A 17,459-nucleotide genomic window follows, 5' to 3' on the forward strand; every position below is an offset into this window, starting at 1 on the left:
TAGTAAGGGACAACCCTGCCTCTCTTAGTGTAGATGATATTTAGAACCTCAGACTTGGACTGAGGAAGCTGTAAGATTAAATGAATGCAGGTGAAAACAGTCTGCTTTCAGCTGTCATTTTCCAGGATAGCAATCAATTTTCTTCCTTGGCGTGACCAGAGATATGCCCAAAACATGGTAAAGAGGGTATTCTTGGTGGTGGGAAAGAAAATGGCCTAAAGCACTCTGGAAGCACACTTCAGTTGTTACCAAGAAACTCTCAGGAAAGAGGAATCTTCAGAGTGAGATGTCTGTGTTGTGCTGGTGGGCTGCCAAAGCCAGAGTCAGTCAGATTTAACCAAATTAAACCAGATTTTTAGCGTGGGTTTTTTTCTTTTTTTTTAAGAGTTCCAAAGCATTTTTCAAAGCTTCCACTTGTCTCTAGAGATCTAGTTTAATAATCTGGAAATATACAACTTTATTTTCAACATATTTGACGCCAATTCACTTTGTCTTATAAGGAAACAATTCTGTTAATGTGTAGATCAGTTAAGATATAATCCTTGTTCCAAATGCTATTAAAAATGGAAAACAAACTTCAGGTTTTTGTCAGTGGGTTTTAGTTTGTTATAGTGTCTTCCAGAGAAAATACATTGAATTTAAATATATTTGTATTAAAAAAATCTCTTAAGAGTGAAATAATCCACATAGCGCTGTAAGTACAGTATTAGATAGACTTCACGTAGAACTGAAGTTGGTATGTGAGTGAATTTCTGTCTTTTTTTCCCTATTTGTATTAATACTAAAAAGATACAAAGGATAGTTTCAGGTAAGATGTGTTCCAAAACCCTTTTGGCTGTTAAGAAATTTTATAGGGAGAAGGGGTTAAAGAGCCTTGAGGTTCTCCATAATCTTGGGATAAACAGGAAGCTGCCTCTATAATTGCACGCCAGAACAGCAGCACAGCAAGAAGGGTAACCCCATCAGCTGCTTTTCTCATTGTCAAGACTCTGCTAATGGTGGAAATTCTTGCTTCTCTGCGGGTTTCTTTCTTTGATGCTGTTATCCGGATCCAAGAAAATGTAACACTGTGAGGTGTGAGAAGGATAAAGGGAATAGAGGCTTTGCTGGGTTACAGCGTAGAAGTATTAACTTGCTGGGATTGTTGAGTATAACGATAGTGTAAAATTGCTAGGTATATCTATCCCTTCCCATGACAATCTTTTTATTTCTATTCTGTGCATGAAGCTCATTTGTGAGGGAATCTATTTTATGCCCCAAGCTGTTAAGGGAAACTCCATGTTTTTTCAGTACCAGAGTAATCCTTCACAATATTGTGACCTTTGTGGGAACGTTTCAGTCCTATCGTTCTGCCTGAGGTGCTGGCAAAAATGGCCTAGGTCAGGTAAACTTTGGATGTTTTGTCCTAGCGTGTAGTAGTGGGGTTATGGTCAGAGGCTAAGTGGCTAAAAAGAAGGGGAGGAAGAAATTTGCTGTGGATTGCCAACATAGTAACTTCCAGTGGCTTACATAGGTCTGCACCACTCTGCTACAAGTAAGGTGAAATGGGTATAAGTAGTTAATTTGCTGCTAGTGAAGCACTTCATTTAAACTGATGATACAGCTCGCATTTCCCAAAACTACTGTTCCACCTGTCAAGTATCAGATGGAAGCAGGGTTAAATTGATGCAGGCACTACTTGGTTTTCCTCATAACTAGAGATTGTTCTGGGGAATCCTGCTGCTGCTCCCCTGCAAAATCCAGAAAGCAAATCAAAAGCCTGGAAGTCTGAACACCAGCTGTTTGGGGCCAAGAGTAGTACTGTAGCTAGCAACACCTTCACTTAACATGTATTACAGCCAACAGCAATGGCACAGGAATACTCTTCACATATTCTTCAAACCAGGGGAGGTTTGTTGATCCCACAGGATTCAGCTGGCCTTCAGGAAGGGAATCAGGCTTAACGTAAAATTTCTGGTTTTAATCTGCAAAGGCTCTTCAAGTGAGGTACAGTTTAATATTGATCAGTTAGATATGATGCATTGTCAGAAAAATAATGATTTGCCATTAGCTTCGTAACTTGTATGATAGCTGATAAAATATGGCTAACTGACTGCAGTTTTAAACTAATAGTTCTAAATTTTCAGGGGCATTGAATTTAATTGTCTCCAAAGGTCACCATTTCTGGAAGCTCAATTTGGTCAAAACATTTAATCAGCTCAAACTGTGTCTAATTGGTGCTTCTGAAAATTCAGATTTAGTGTCTTAAAGGCAGAGAGAATAAAAGATGCTTTAAAAGGTTTTCTATTCAATCTAGAGGAGTAAAAGTGCTTTTAAAGACCTTGGAGCTCAAAATTCTTGTAGCTTACAAATCTAGGCATCCATACTGATCACTCCATTTGTGTAACTAGTGACTGTATAATCACATTTTAATGACTTTCTGCAACAGTTTCGCAACGGTAGGATCATGCACCTGGAAGTGGGAAGAGACCAGAGTTTCTCTTCTCCACTTACTGTAACCAAAAGTAAATTAACATCCACAAATAGCCCCTTGATGCCATATGCATAGGATTGCAATATAGCTACTTAGCAGCATTGCTCCAAGGAATGTCACCTCAAAAATCCAAACGCTAAAAACCCTCTTCCCGTCTTCTCATTTGTATTCCTCCGTCACCCTTCTAACTGAACATAAATGCAAGGGTAGCCACAACTTAGTGCTGAACGGATCACTATAAGTACTGTCTCTAAGGGTCTTATTTTCAATTTCTTTTTATACCCTTATTAGGGAAGGTGTCAGTATGTCAGAATCATCAAGTTAATAGTGTTCTGTGGTGATTCAAAATATTGAATGGAGCAATGATAACCGAGGAGATTAGTGAATTTGGATACAGATTTCACCATTTGTTAGAAACAAATGAGCTGTATCTACTTAGCCATCCTCAAAAATCTGAGGATTTTTCTCCAAAATACACAGTTCTTTTCTACTTGATTTACAGGAGTATGGCTTCTTGCCAGCTGTTATATGCCTCCAGCCAGGAGAGTTAGTTTTATCTGCTTTTTTAGGTAGCTCTAAACACCTCCTACAAACTATAAATAAAGTATTCTTAGGGCTAGGGGAAAAAAAATGTCCTGATTAAGGGTAGAGTTTATTCATATTCTAAGAAAGCGGTTAATTTTCTGATGGGAAGCTGGGAGTGCTTCACATTCAACAGCTACAGTGAAGAAGGTGGCTAAAAAGAGAGCTTTTCTTGGTGTGCACAGGAAAATTTAGGGACAGTTGCACAGCTCTGAATTGTGAGAAGTTCAGCTCACTTCAAATAATCATAATCTGATTAATCCTGCTGCCTGAGTCAGGATACAGAGACAGATGCATTTTGCTTTATTTCAGAGTTCATTCACAGCTTGGTATCTCTTCTTCTGTCTCAGATTTTCTCAGTGCAGCAATTGAGATTCCTGCCACCCCCTTTCACAAGCCTACTAATAAGATCTAAATGCAATGGGCTGGTTCATCAATGATAGCATATGAGGCACCATTCAAACAGAACTAATAGAAATCCAGTATGATTACGAGTTGACTGGTGATTCTGGAAATACTATTTTTCCTTTTTTTTATAGTGTATTAATATTGTCTTTTGTTCAGATGGATGTTAAACCACAGCCAGCTGTATTGTTTCTTCTTTAAAAATAGCGTGTTGAGAAGCTTAAGTATGTTCTTGATTAGTGAGGAGGCTGTTGTAAGGCACTTGCAACGCTAGATGGAGCCTAGAAGCTGTGCCTGTTTTAGATAGGCAAAAAAGGCAGTTCTGTGCATCATAAACTGTTCGCAGCAAAAATGTATTGTGGATCTGTATTGTTACAGAATTGCTGGGGGCAACTCAGCAAGTCAGTGTACTTATGTATTTCAACCAACGACTGTGTATCTCCAGATATTTTTAAGTACTCTTGTGTTCTTCCTTCTTCCCTTTTTACAGTCCATGCCCATCTCCTTTTTTTTGCCTTCTTTTTTTTTTTTTTTTTTTTTAAGGAAGGGCCCAGTGAATAGTAGAGATGATGGAAACGAGTCTATTCTTTATGGATATATAATTTCTGATTATATTCAGATGTTATCTCTGTGCTAATAGCTTTATTAAGTTAAAACATAAACAACTTCTTTGTATGGAGGAGTGTGGAATATCTCTATCCATCAAAATCTAAGGATGTAGAAGTCCTGCAGGTGATTGATGTTGGACTGACATACTGACATGTAACAGAAAAAACTTGATGGTCTTTCAAGTTCACAAATCCTTTGTCAGGTGTGAAATAGAAGCGGCAGCTGTCAGAACTATAGGCAGAGTGAGTTAAATGCACGTCAGGCAGACCATCTTTGCAGGAGAGGGCAAGGTATTACCTCTGAATAGAGGCGTGGTTTATTCTGATGCTGGTAGATGAGAGAACGAGGAGAAGGGAGGAAAGGGAGATGAGTATTTTCAGCTCTGCCTGTGCCACAGGTGATATTTATAGCCTGTGGAACAGAGAGGGCTTTGGAGAACCTGTATGGTGGTAGGGAAGATTTTAAAGGTCCTAAAGCTAGCATCATAACTGAGTCCATAGATACAGGTCTCCAACAGTTATCAGTTTTAGTTTCCAGGCTCATACCTGGCCCTGTTATTTGATCCTTAAAGAAGATGCCAGGAGAGCAAACGTAGCAGTTATTTTTTGAGGAATATTCATATACGTGCTGCATGTTATCCTTTCCAGGTTACCCTCCTGATTTCTCTCCAATTTCTCTCTGATTTCTCTGACAAGTAGCTGTCATCTAGTTTTATCTCTGTGTTACCAGGATGTCTGGTATGTTGACTGAATTATACCGAGCTCCTGGAATTACAAGTGTGGGATCCAGCACTGTTTGTGGTTGTGTTGCACAGGTCATTAGTCCAGTGGGTAGCCGCAGAGTTTGCTTTTGACGACAAATTTAGTGAGGCTGGGACTGTTCAGAGGCTAGAATTGGTGGACTGGAAATTTTCTTTCAAAGAAAATGTATAATTTTGGTTGTAATTATTTCATCCCTACAGGTTTTTGATATGATGATAACATGAGGTCTGCAGGAGTGGGATGGCAGGAATATGTGAAGATTTAAGGTTTTTCTATGACTGTTTTGCATTTTGACCCTGCATGTAAAGGAAGAAAGCCTGTGGTACTACTAATCACTTGTAATGCACATGGTTTAGGATTATCAAAGCCCTTGCAGATGGAGAAGAAATTTCTCTGCATCACTGAATCTCAACTACCAGTTTTAATTATTTCAGTGCAACAAAAATGTGCTGTGTGTTTCTGTTTTGAGACCTCTGCTAGTCCTGCTCTGAGCAGAGCACTGCATTAATGAGTGAAGGAAAAATGTGTGTATCATCAGGTCATTTCTTTCCCTTCTAGTAGAACTATTTGTTGTGAATTTTGACTATTTTTATGCTGCTTAAACTAACTCATTTAGCTAGGTTGCAACATAAATTTTAAATGCAGCTTAGGCACTCACCAGTATAGGTCAACCATACCACTTAAAATAGTTCAAGTAACTATTTATCCTCTCTCACTGCTCAGGAAATACAACTCACCCCAACCCCCCATACTTGTAGCATCCTCATCTGTTTTGTGGTACTGAGACACCTCAAATGATTTTTGTCTCAACCTAGAATTTGAGGCTCTCCTGACCCAGTTCTGATTTGGTGTATTTGCCCCACATGGCACAGAACATAAGCTTAGATTTTTTTTTTTCCCTATTTGTTTCCATTATTACTTAAACATTTCTTTTTGTTATAGAAAGTAAATTTATTGCTGAAGTTTATGGAGAATTATTCTTTCATGGAAATCTTTGGGGTTATGTTGAAGCAACTGTCGAATGGTTATGGTGAGGGGTGGTATTTTTGTGGAATGTGTATTGGATTTGTTTTCCTCATTGCAACCATAAATAAATCTCCAAACTGTTTGCCACAGGTTTTAGCCAAAATCAAATGACATCTTTGAGATGAGAACCACTGAAGAAAAGAGGGAGTGCTTTCAAATGAACCTTTCTGACTTTGGGCAAAGAGTGGTGGTTACAACCATTAAGGCTTTCTACAAGTTAAATTTCTGCTGGGCAGAGCACTTTGCTGCATATGGACTCTTTCTTTGTGGTTGGTGCTTCTTTATCTTTTAAGGACAGAGGTGCTACTCTAAAGTTGCAAGAGATGTAAGTCAGTGAATATAATGCTAAATATTTTTATTCTGAAGTAAGTAATCTTTGCAGGTGTGAGTGCCAACTAATACCTAGTCTAGAAATACTTCCAATAAGTGTGCAAGTCTGCTGGATACTGCCTGGTACTCTTTCCCACCTTTATATGACATAAACTTACTTAAGAGTTAACAAGGACAGTACTGTATGAAGGCCCCCCTCACTTGGTGCCTGTTTTAAATGTACACACGTCTTGGTTCAACTCTGTTGTAAGACATGGGAAGTAGTTGTTGAAACATAAATCCGTAGGAAACTGGTGGAACAACTTGATGAGACCAGAGTTGTTGTTAGAGTTGCATTTAGGTAGGTTTATGTGCCATTTTGTATTCATCTTGTACGTATTGGAAGGCAAAAGCTTTGGTTCAAGACTAGATGGTGCTTCTGCAGGGAGCACCTTAGATCTTGCCCCTCTTCCTCTCAAAAGAAAGGAAGGCCCCAGAGCTGAATGCAGTGGTCCAGGTGGAACAGGGGGGCAAAACCGCCTCCCTTAACCTGCTGGCCACGCTGCTTTTGTTGCAGCCCAGGATACGTGTGGCTCTCTGGGCTGCAAGTGCATGTTGCTGGCTCATGTTGAGCTTCTCATCAACTAACACCCCAGGTCCTTCTCGTCAGGGCTGCTCTCAAGCTGTTCTCTGCCCAGCCTGTATTCGTGCTTGGGATTGCCCCAGCCCAGGTGCAGGACTGCACTTGGAGCAGCTTTGCTACAGAAAAGTATGTGTCTATAAACGTGTTTTTATTGGATGAGGGAGCAAATCTGTAGCTGATGTTATTCAGCTCTGTTAAGGCAATACAAGAATCACAGTACAGGAAAACGCACAGGAAAAAATCCTTCATAGGACTGCATTATTGATCAGGGACTGGTCTTGTGTAGGCCCTAAGGTGTAAATACGGAGTTACTCTTCATGAGGAACTACCCTCTTTTGGACTCAGATTATCTTTCTGAGGTAACTTTCTCTGGCAGCTGTGTACTTTGTGTTATACTGACTTTGGTGTGTGCTTTGTTTTGGAAACAACTATTGTTCCTTCGTTTGGCCTAGAGGTCATCTTCCCATGCCACGTCTGGCTGTACTTGCATCTTCTCTGTCTGGTTATCTGATGGAACCTACTCCTTCTTGTTTTACTGGCTTCAGCTGAGCAGTGTTCTCTCCCACAGTCTATACTCCATCCTTCAAGGTGCTATTTCTGAACACGGTGAGTAATAGACTGACTTTAGAATTTAGAGATTAGAAAAGGAGAAAAATGAAGAAGTCATTTAGCTAGTTTGCTTGTGGTTGTTGGGCAGTTACTCTTTACTTTACATTCTCTACTTTTATTTTACTTTTAAAAATCTGGTTAAATGTTTGTTTTTTTTTCCCTCTTCTTGCAAAACCATTTCACTATCTAGTAGATCTCATTTATTATTTACTTGATAGTAACACCTAGATAATTCAAGCGGAGTGAGAACAGGGCACTTGTGCCTGCTGACTCAGAACTGTAGTGAGGGCAAGGCTGGGCTGGTGAGAATGTTTGGGAACAGGTCTGTAATAAGACTAAAACGTTGAGTAGAGCTGAAGGAGGATGTGAAACATTCAAATAAATAGGGTTGTTTTTTCGTTGTTGTCATTTCCTAACGCTTAATTGCTATAATAGCCTTAAGCCCTAAAAGGATGTAAGTGATACAGATGCGGGAAAGAGTTCGGTGCACTTTGGGCTTCTGCTCTGTCATTCTAGTGAAAAATAATGACGTTTTATAGGTGGGTGGTTTTTTGTTTGTTTTTTGTTTTTCCTGTGAACAAAGGTAGAGTAAAGGAAAACATAACAGTGCTTTCTGGAGAACTGCCTGCGATCACTGGTGAAGCAATATTAGCATTCAGCATCTCAGTTAGATCATAAGGGCTAAACCATGCAAGCCCTTGCTGTTACAAGGTCTGATTGCCCTGGGTACTTAAATCTGGTGATGTCGGATGATCTTAAGGCTCCAGATTCTGAAGTCAATTATCAGATAAGAATCTCTCATTAAAAAATATTATATATATATATATATATATAAATAAAATATGTATTATATATAATATATAATATATTATAATATATAATAATACAGTATATAGTAATTAATATATATATATATATATATGTATATAAAATACAGCCTTCCTGGCTTGGAGGGAAAGATCAAGCTTCTGTTCACCATAGAGTTTGTCAAGCACAAAAGTTTATTAATGCTGGGGATTGATCTTTCTTCTAACTTGCATGAGCCTGACAGTAAAGGTGAGGAAGAATGACATATTCTTTGAACATACAGAATTTTCACCCTGAACTCCCTACTTTTCCAGTCTTGTTGTATGCAGGTGATTTTACTTGTTTGTCCTCTGCAAAGGAAAGCAAAGGTACTTAGTTTTACTAATAATACACAGTCTTCATTTTATATGGTTGTTCTTTAAAGTACAAACAAATACCCGTCATTTTCCATCTCATGTTCTGAGGGATGTTGTTCATCTACAGAAGATTTTTTGTACAGGTAGTGAGATAATCAAATAGTGATGACAATTTAGAAAGAGGAGCATATTACTATGAAATAATATAATGTTGGCTATGGCTTGTGTATTCTTTTTCTTAAGACACTGATGGACTTAATTTAGATTTGTTAATACTTCTCAATACTTAGAAATTCCAGGCACTTTTTTACATGACTGTGCTGCTTTTTAAAGAAGATAGCTTGAGATTTCTGTAAGAATTTTAATTTCCTTTAAAACAGGAAAAAAAAAAAAGCATGCATGTTAATTGATACCTTGCTTGCTTTTCTGTCATTGGTAAATTTGGCTCTTCTTAAGTGTTTGCTCCAGATTGAATAAAAACTGTGTGTTTTTACACGCACAGAATTACTTTCTTAAAAAAACAAAACAAAACAAACAAAAAAAAAACACCCTTTCTGTGGTTTTCCAGGCCAAGATTTCTATTTGCCAAGTTTCATGCCAGTTCTTTTTGCACAGTTAGAAGTTCCTCAATTTAGTGGTTACAGAACTGCTGACAGACACGGCTGTATGCAATCGTACATATTAGTTACAAGCAGTCAATTCATTTTTCCCTTTTAAGGTCATTCTTTCATTATGTTAGTTTCACACACTGCTGTTTATGATACCACTACTTTCTCACTTCCTTCCTTCCTTATCCCACTTAAATGACTCTCATTTCCCAAGGACAGTATCTGTACTGCAGTTCACTGTCAGATTTACAGCTTATCAAAAGAAACTATTCAAATGGTTCAATTTAATGCTGTCATACATGCCTCTTTTATTTTATTTCTGCCAGGACACTGATCACTCAGTTCTAATGGTCACTGTCTGCTGTCAAGCAAACTCATGAGTGGTCAGGGTTAAGCCTATGTTACCAGTCAGGCAGCTGGCTTTTCCAGAAAGGATGAAACAACCTTTTTTTCTTCAGGTAGTGGGGAAGAGGAGGGAAACATTTGTTTCAGGTATGGTCTCTTCCTGCAGAGGAAGTGATTGAGTGATGCAAATTCTGACTGCAGTGAGACGACTCCTTCCCTCACCCCGCTAGCTGCCAGCAGAAGCGGATCTATTTACTTTAGTGGTGCTGCTCTTGGATTGAAAGCCTTCCATTGTTTGCCTGAGCTGGTATTTAGCTAACACTTGAGCACTGCCTGAATGCAGCATATCCAACTACGGAAATGACCATATTGCACATAACTGTCCATTTACTCCCTCCTCAGCCTCCCTCCAGCGCCAGCATGTGTGTTTGGATGTAATGTTCCATCTGTGGACTAAATATTTCTCTTAATCATACAAGATGACTTTTTTTTTTTGAACTCAGGAGTTCGTATGGCTCTGTTGCTTCCAGAGCTGGTAGGCAGCCCCAGCATTCCCCGGCTGCCTGGGCAAGCCAAGTTTGGAAGCAGGAAGCAGATTCCTGGCGTAGTCTGGGTCTGGGTGAACGGAGCTAATGCCCGTGGCAGAAAGCGGGTGCTGCCTATCTTGCTCGGGCATGTCCTTTTGGGATCTCCCTCGGATTTCTCCCTAGCTGTTGTGGTCTGGGTGTTTGAGATGGGAGTATTGGTCTTGGTCTGCCACATCAGTAAAGCTGTAGGAACTGCAAGGTGGTGATTCTGAAACTTGTTTGCTGGAGCATGAAGTAAGGAGCAGGCAGAAGTGACAGTTGTAACATGGGCAACATATCCAAGCATGTCTGTCTGCAGTGCCCCACATAATCCTGTCTGAAAAAAAATCCAAAAGTAGCAATGACTAAAGATACAGAGCAGCATCATGATGCAATCTGAAAAGTGGGGGCAGTCATTTTAACACTGAACATGCTTAAGCACAATTTCCCCCTCCTCACGCTACTGTTGTTGTCGTCTTCCCTGTTGTCCTTGCCCTTTCCATCAGGAAATGGATGTTTGGGGAACTTTGGTGTCAGTTTTTTCTCTCATCCTCACCTAACTACCTAATGTCTCTTTTCATAGTTTGTTAAAGGTAAATGCTTTATAGCATTTAGAATAGAATAGGTCACTAGTCTATATGAATTGTAAATATCTATTGTAGCCTTCCTTCCTCCTTCAGCCAAACTTAGCCCACTTTTTTGCTGGTGTTTTTATTTATTATTTTTTCTTTGAGCCAAATGTCATGGTCAAGAACAGCACAAACTGTATTTCCATTACAAGTGTGGCTGAGTTGTGTGGAGTGAGGATATGAAGTAGGCAAAGCTGTGAGGCTTTTGAGGGGGGATCAACTATGCAGCTTCTTAATATTAGGCTTCTCATCTGTGTACATAGTCATAATTTCTGAAGTTCTACTTTTTCTTCATTTAATTTCATAAGTAAAATAGTCTTTTAGTGCTTTGTTTCACTAAACTTACTGAAACAGGATACAGAATTCAACTCCAAGAAGTGTTTTGTTTGATAGCTTTGACTGCCATAGGAGCCCAGTGAAAACATCTGTAAGAAGAACGGAAGCTAGTTTAATGTTATACTACTATTACTATAAAATATAATCTCAAAATATTTCAGGCAGGGCATAATAATAGTAACCATGGAAACTTTGCTCGGAGATTTGAAAGGATGGGGTATCTGGTATGCTCGCTTGCAGGCAGGAGAGGATCTGGGCTGCAGTTCAGGCTGAGGAAGAGAACTGGTAATGGGGAAGGGGGCTTAGCCTTGGTGCAGCGCTGGCCTGCATCTTACCATCAAATCTGGTTGGTCCATGTGTGTCACAGTGTTCTCATGTGGTGGAAAACTCGTATTTTTATAGAAAAACTGACCTTTCTCAACCAAAAAAATGCGGGTTTATTTCTTCTGCGGTATTTTAGTTTATATTTTTGTGGTGGTGGGGTGGAGGGGACAGGTTGGTTTTTGTTTGTTGAAAACCAAGATAAGCAATGGACACAAGTGACAGATATGGGGACAAGAGGAAGGAGGTGTAAGAAGTTGGCAGGCTGGCACAGCTGTCTTGTATAATGCTCTTTTACATCTTACTTGAAATGGGTTTCCACAAAGCCAAAATCTAGATTGATCAAGAAGCTACGTACCTAAGTGCTCAAAAACAACACAGTAAAATGTGCTAAGAATTTTTGGTGCCCAGCCTGAAGCCCTTTGTGGCTGGCTTTGAAAATGTGGCTTCCAGTTCTTTTGTGGCACCTCAGCTTTGACTCTTCAGCTCACGAAGTTTGTGCGCGTGGAAGCAGTGTATTTCTAGGGCATTCGTTATGTGGAGTCTAGTCTCCTGGTTCGTTTTTGGTTTTGTTTAACTCTGGCTTAGGAACAATAGATTTTTAACTTTACAGTATCTCTTGTAGTGATGCGTGCTTCAACCTGTGTGGAATGTGGCTTTCCATACACACGGAGTGACTCATTTTTCACAAATGTTGAGGCAGAGGGATACATCAGAAAATCTGAAGCATTAAAACCAGTGAATGAACTTCCTTCTAGAATCTACAAATTATGTGCTGGCATGCCTTGTCTGGTCCAGAAGGTGCATAAAAGTCACAGCTCTTTACACAAGATTTGATGGAGACTGCTCAAAATCTGTTTACAAAAGGTCTGGTTCCAGTACTGTTTAAGGAAGCTTCAGTGGTCTATGGGGGGGGGGGGGGGGAAGATATCTTCCTTGTTTGTCTCCCTCTCCATACACATGATGATTTCAAATACAAGGATTAAGTCCTTGAAAAGACAAGAAAGCTTGTATAATATACGTTGAATTTCAGGTGTGCTTTGATCATCATTAAGCTCACAGACGGGACAAATTCCATATTCTGTTACTGTTCTAATAAGAGAGTGTGGAAAATTATGACCCTTTATTTTTATACTGTACATGTCAGTAAGAACTGATACAGATACTCCAGCTCTGGTCATACAACCTTATATGGGATAAGGAAACAAGCTATTTCAACCATGTGAGATTTTTAGGTGATAGTGTCATCTGTTAGCATAATTGTCCTGCCTATTTGGCAATATTTGTACGTGAAGCAAGTCTGAGATTAGCTAAGTGTCTTATTTTAGCATTTCTTGCAATAACTTGTTAGTAAGGTGGCCTTTTATTTAAGACAGCTGGAACTGATTTTAGAGTTCAAACATTCTTTGATGCCTTGTAGAGCTGTAAATAGAAGTGGAAGTAAGATAATGGTCAGAGTATCTATGCTTGGAGAAAATGGCATCCATTGCCAGAGTAGAGAGACAAAGTTTGGCTTGGCTGGTTTAGGGCACCGGCTGAACAAAAAAAAGCTGAGTGCTGGCAGGGTCGGTTTTAGATGCCAACATCCCAGAAGTACAAGAATAGCCTTTTTAAGGCTTACAGTTACTCTGTGGAACTTTGCTCCCAGGCAGGAAATGTATTTGTTATTAACAAAACTATTCACAATCTTTAGCTTCACTCTCCTGAGACTTTATAGTCTTTTCATTTTGATAGTCTGTCATCCAGGCTTTGAATGAAGTTTGTTCAGGGATTGATGCTTTGAAGCAGAAACTATACAATAATAGAGTTTATGGGCTTGTCAGCTTGAAATGACTCAGTAACGTTAGAATTTTATTTTTAAGCAGTTCAGTTCATCTGTGTAGCCCGTCTGACATGTTTCCTCTGTCTTTTCCCAGTTCGTTGCTGCGCTATGGTGGAAACCTCTCCCTTCAGAGTGCCATGAGTGTCCGGTTCAACAGCAATGGAACCCAGCTGCTGGCACTGCGTCGGCGCCTTCCCCCTGTCCTCTACGACATCCACTGCCGACTGCCTGTCTTCCAGTTTGACAACCAAGGGTACTTTAACTCATGTACCATGAAGAGTTGCTGTTTTGCGGGCGATCGTGATCAGGTAATAAGCGGGTAATGCTGTCCTGAGTCTACAGACCTCCCATCAGTATTTGAAAACACCTTTGTAGGGTTGTGGTTTTGGTTTTTTGTTTGTTTGTTTTTCCCTGATTTAGTTGATAAAACAGGACACAGAACATATATAGGTTTACTTCAGAACTCTTCTGCAACATAGGCTCTGGATGAAGCAAAATGTATACCAAAGCACACGATAAATTTTACCTCTTGATGTGATCTAGTACTTATTTAGGTGATGTTCACAAGAAAAAAATACTTGCAGAGGCTTTTTAGGTCCATTTAATATGATTTTAGAACCACGACTAAACAATATTATCCCCATGTGATAAGGAAATGTCTTCCTTTCATTTCAATACTGCTTTTGAGAATAGTAGAAAAAATCCCAACATTTACATTTTGTTGTGGGTTTATAACGTCCTTAATTCTTATTTCAAATTATGTTTCTCCTTTACTTACTTTACTGCTGGTTCAGATTATAGGTCTTTATTGTTCAGTGTTCTGTAAGTGGTGATGGCAGGGGGTTAGGGAGGAGTAGTTTGTTCCTCTACTGAGGCAGGACTCTGTCCCTAGTCGTAATCACAAAAAATAGGTCACACACAAAGTGGCTGTATATTTCTAGAGCTGATCATTGTCTTTGGACAGCTGTATTTAATAACCACTAATGATGTTTAGGGACAAAAGATACATCGTCAAAACACAATACTGCAGAACTAAGATCTGAAAATTTCTTTGCTGTCATCAATAAAAGTCCCGCAGTCAGAATTTGGTCGCTAATTCTATTGCTGCTGCAGGAGGCAGAGTTGAGCTTCTTTCAGATAACAAGTAGGAAGTACATTTGCGTCACTGAACTTGAGCAGTGTGATGAATGGACATGGGAAATTAGTGTGTTGCACGTTGCTTCTGAGTTTTACATAGTTTTTGGCAGAAGAAGAATGAAAATGCAATACTGAAACTATCTTAAAAAATTAGAAGTATTTACTGTAAAGAATGGCAAACACATATATGACAACAACAGAAAAAAAAGCAGATGATTTAGGGTCCATTTGCTTAGTCAGCCTAAAGATGACACTGTTTTCTTCCTTTGGAAGTCAGAGTAGAACTGTGTACACTTTGACAAGTAGTTTAGCTTCTTGTCTGTTACTGAAGATCTAGAAAAAAGCCTTAGTGTCTCTTCTGCTTTTTAAGCTATTTTCTGCTGGGCATAGTGTTACTTGAATGGGTAGAATATGTTTGTTTTGTATCAGGTTGGTGCTGTGTTTCAGAAGCCTGTCTTTTTAAAAACCTTGATATTCTTTTGGCTTGATGGACCTTCTGTTTGAATAAATACTAGCACATAATACTATTAACAAGTTGGAAATCAGACAAAAAGGAGCTCTATTCCCTTATTAGTGCTCTAAGAAGTTAATAGGAGAGGTAAGGTTTAGTAGGGAATATTAGAAATGTGGAATCTGACGTCTAGATACAGGTTTGTACCCACCCTCCAACTGGAGTAAAAGAAAGATAATGAAGTTGCAGGAAATGCCAACGTGTGGTCCAACTGCATGTCTGAAACTGTCCAATAATGCTCAACTTCAGATGACTAAAGGTTGTCAGCGCTACTGACGGTCCTTAGAAACCATCTTTTACCGAGAACCCAATTCTGTTTTGAGGTGTGTCTAGCAAAGGCTAGAGCTCAAACCTACTGAAGATAGACAAGCTGAATAATAATAATAATAATTTTTTTTTTTTTAGGTTAGTCCTTCTATACAACTAGTATGCAGCTGCTTTTTGGTCAGTTTTTTGAGTATGAAATAATGCATACAAGATAATAACAACAAAAAATCTGTTTCCAGTTTAAACTGGTTCTAGTGCAGCTGCCCCCCCCCTTCCCCCTTTTAATATTGCTGTATTTTGCCTTAATAAAGAATGTCTTTCATTTGAGATCTATGTGAAGTCCCTACTGAGCTTCATAGAATTCCTTGCTTGTACTTCCTTGTAGGATCAAAACTTTGTGAGCTAAGGTTTTTTGTGCAGGGGTCATTGGAAGGGATCTAGCGATAAGAAAGTTGTACTCAAATTATGAGTGTTGTTTGTGGTAGGAAGGATTCTTCAGAATTTTTCTCTTGTTGCACCTCAGATTTTCTGTCTTCAACTTTTCTTTTCATCTTTATTAAACTGATAATTCAGTCTTTTTCTTCTCCTTTTAAGCTGTCTTAAATAGTTAGGTTTAAATACTTCATATAGAGTCTCTAGTAATTTAAAAATGTGACTCTCCTGTGTTCAAAAAGCATTATGTGCTGTCTGCACAGTTAGTTCATCTGATAAAGTTGCATTTTGATTCCCTATTTTAACCCTAACAAGAAAAGGCATATTGTTAACTCATGAGTGCTTAAGTTGCTGTTGGATTGACAAAATAAGTGAATGGCTGAAAGGGGGAAGCCTTTCTTTTCAGCAAGATGTAAGACCTTTAACTGATTCAGCTTCCTAACCTGGCAGAAATATTTACTTTTTCTTGATTAATGACTTTATATTGACACTCAGAAGGCTCTGCCAAGTGTTTGAATGTGATATAAGAGACTGGAGGGTGGGTGAGAGGTGGTCTTTTAGTGCTGTGAGGCTCAGCTCCTCGCAGAACTGCAACCTTTGCTAATTTTTCCATGAAGTTTGTACATGGAGAATGGTTTATTCATGGGAAGTTTCCCTGTGAATCATGACCATCAGGGTTTAAACCCACCCCCCGCAGCTGTTAGTATCTTAGTACTTGCCTTTGGAATTTTGCTGCCACATGAATATCTACAGAGAGGTAAATAAGCCCATGTTCCATATGGAGATTTTGGATTCTAGTATGGCAAAAATGAACAGATTCTTAGCTGCAAGCACACAATCTACGAGTTTTCTTAGACATCACAGTTAAGTATTGAATTTCTTAAACTATAAGTTCCCATAATAATCAGATGTGTTATTCTTACTTTGACAAGTTGTGCGTGCGTGTGATCACATTAAACATATAATTAAATGCATACAATTTCTTTGCACAAATAATACACAGACTGCTAGCTGGGGAACAATTTGATTGGTTTGTCTCTTTGGTGACAGTTGGTCTCTGTGTGCCAAACTTAGCTCAGCATTCCCATTAGTCCCTGCAGATCGTTGGGACTCAACAGGATTCAACCCTTCTGGCTTGTCCTGCAGGAGGGGAGCCTGCAACCTGGGGGTGTGCGGTGATCTGCATACCATCTGCATACCACCTCCTTGGACTGAAGCACCCGTGATACAAGTAGATTGAAACCTCTTCACAGTGAATGAAATACCATTCATGCTTTAAGGAACAAAAGCTATAAAGATTCACCTGTTAATCCCAGTGACTTTTTTTTTCTTTTTAATTTAAAATAACACAGTCCAAAGCGCTTTAAACGGTTTTGAGTTCTTGTAGGTATTTTGTGGAGAGAACGTTGCAGCTCAAGCAGGGTGACAGAGGTCTTGGAGGATGAACAGCTTTGCTTCTTTTTGTGTCCTTGCAAACCTGCTTTCCTCCAAAAGTGTTATTGCCCTTGTCCTTGTGAGCTCGATTTGAAAATCAGCAAACAGTATATGCAAACATCGTTCCTAGAAATGCTCCAGTCTTGTTTATTTCAACTACCAAAGCCTGAGTGGCAATGTGTAGCTGGCGCATTGTTTGCACCCATTTTCAATTGCCTTCATTTGCTTCTCTCAGAACTGTCTTTTGTCCCTGTCATGAGTGTAATGACCTCATTCACATGCCACCAATCTTTCCTTCCTTTGTAGGAGAGCTCTGATGTTCACAGTTAAATGAGTTCAAAATTGTATGCTGTGGGCATTATCTAGGAGCTCACTTGAGCCATACAGCTGTGGGAGAAAGGAAGAATAAGATGGGCTAGATGGATCAAGTATGACCCCCAGCTTCCCACTATGTTTGCTACAGAGACTTAC

The 17,459-nt window shown here is 39.3% G+C and overlaps 1 protein-coding gene across 3 annotated transcripts in view; it reads left to right on the top strand.

Annotated features, from left to right (window-relative positions):
- DCAF5 (DDB1 and CUL4 associated factor 5) overlaps nt 1-17,459 on the top strand; it is a 69,805-nt gene that overhangs the window by 23,911 nt on the left and 28,435 nt on the right. For all 3 annotated transcript variants that reach the window (XM_040557491.1, XM_040557493.1, XM_040557492.1), the window contains exon 6: nt 13,302-13,515. In XM_040557491.1, coding sequence (XP_040413425.1) covers nt 13,302-13,515 — 214 coding nt within the window. The remainder of the gene's footprint in view (nt 1-13,301; nt 13,516-17,459) is intronic.

The sequence above is a fragment of the Cygnus olor genome, chromosome 5 (assembly GCF_009769625.2).
Source record: "Cygnus olor isolate bCygOlo1 chromosome 5, bCygOlo1.pri.v2, whole genome shotgun sequence".
Lineage (NCBI taxonomy): Eukaryota > Metazoa > Chordata > Aves > Anseriformes > Anatidae > Cygnus > Cygnus olor.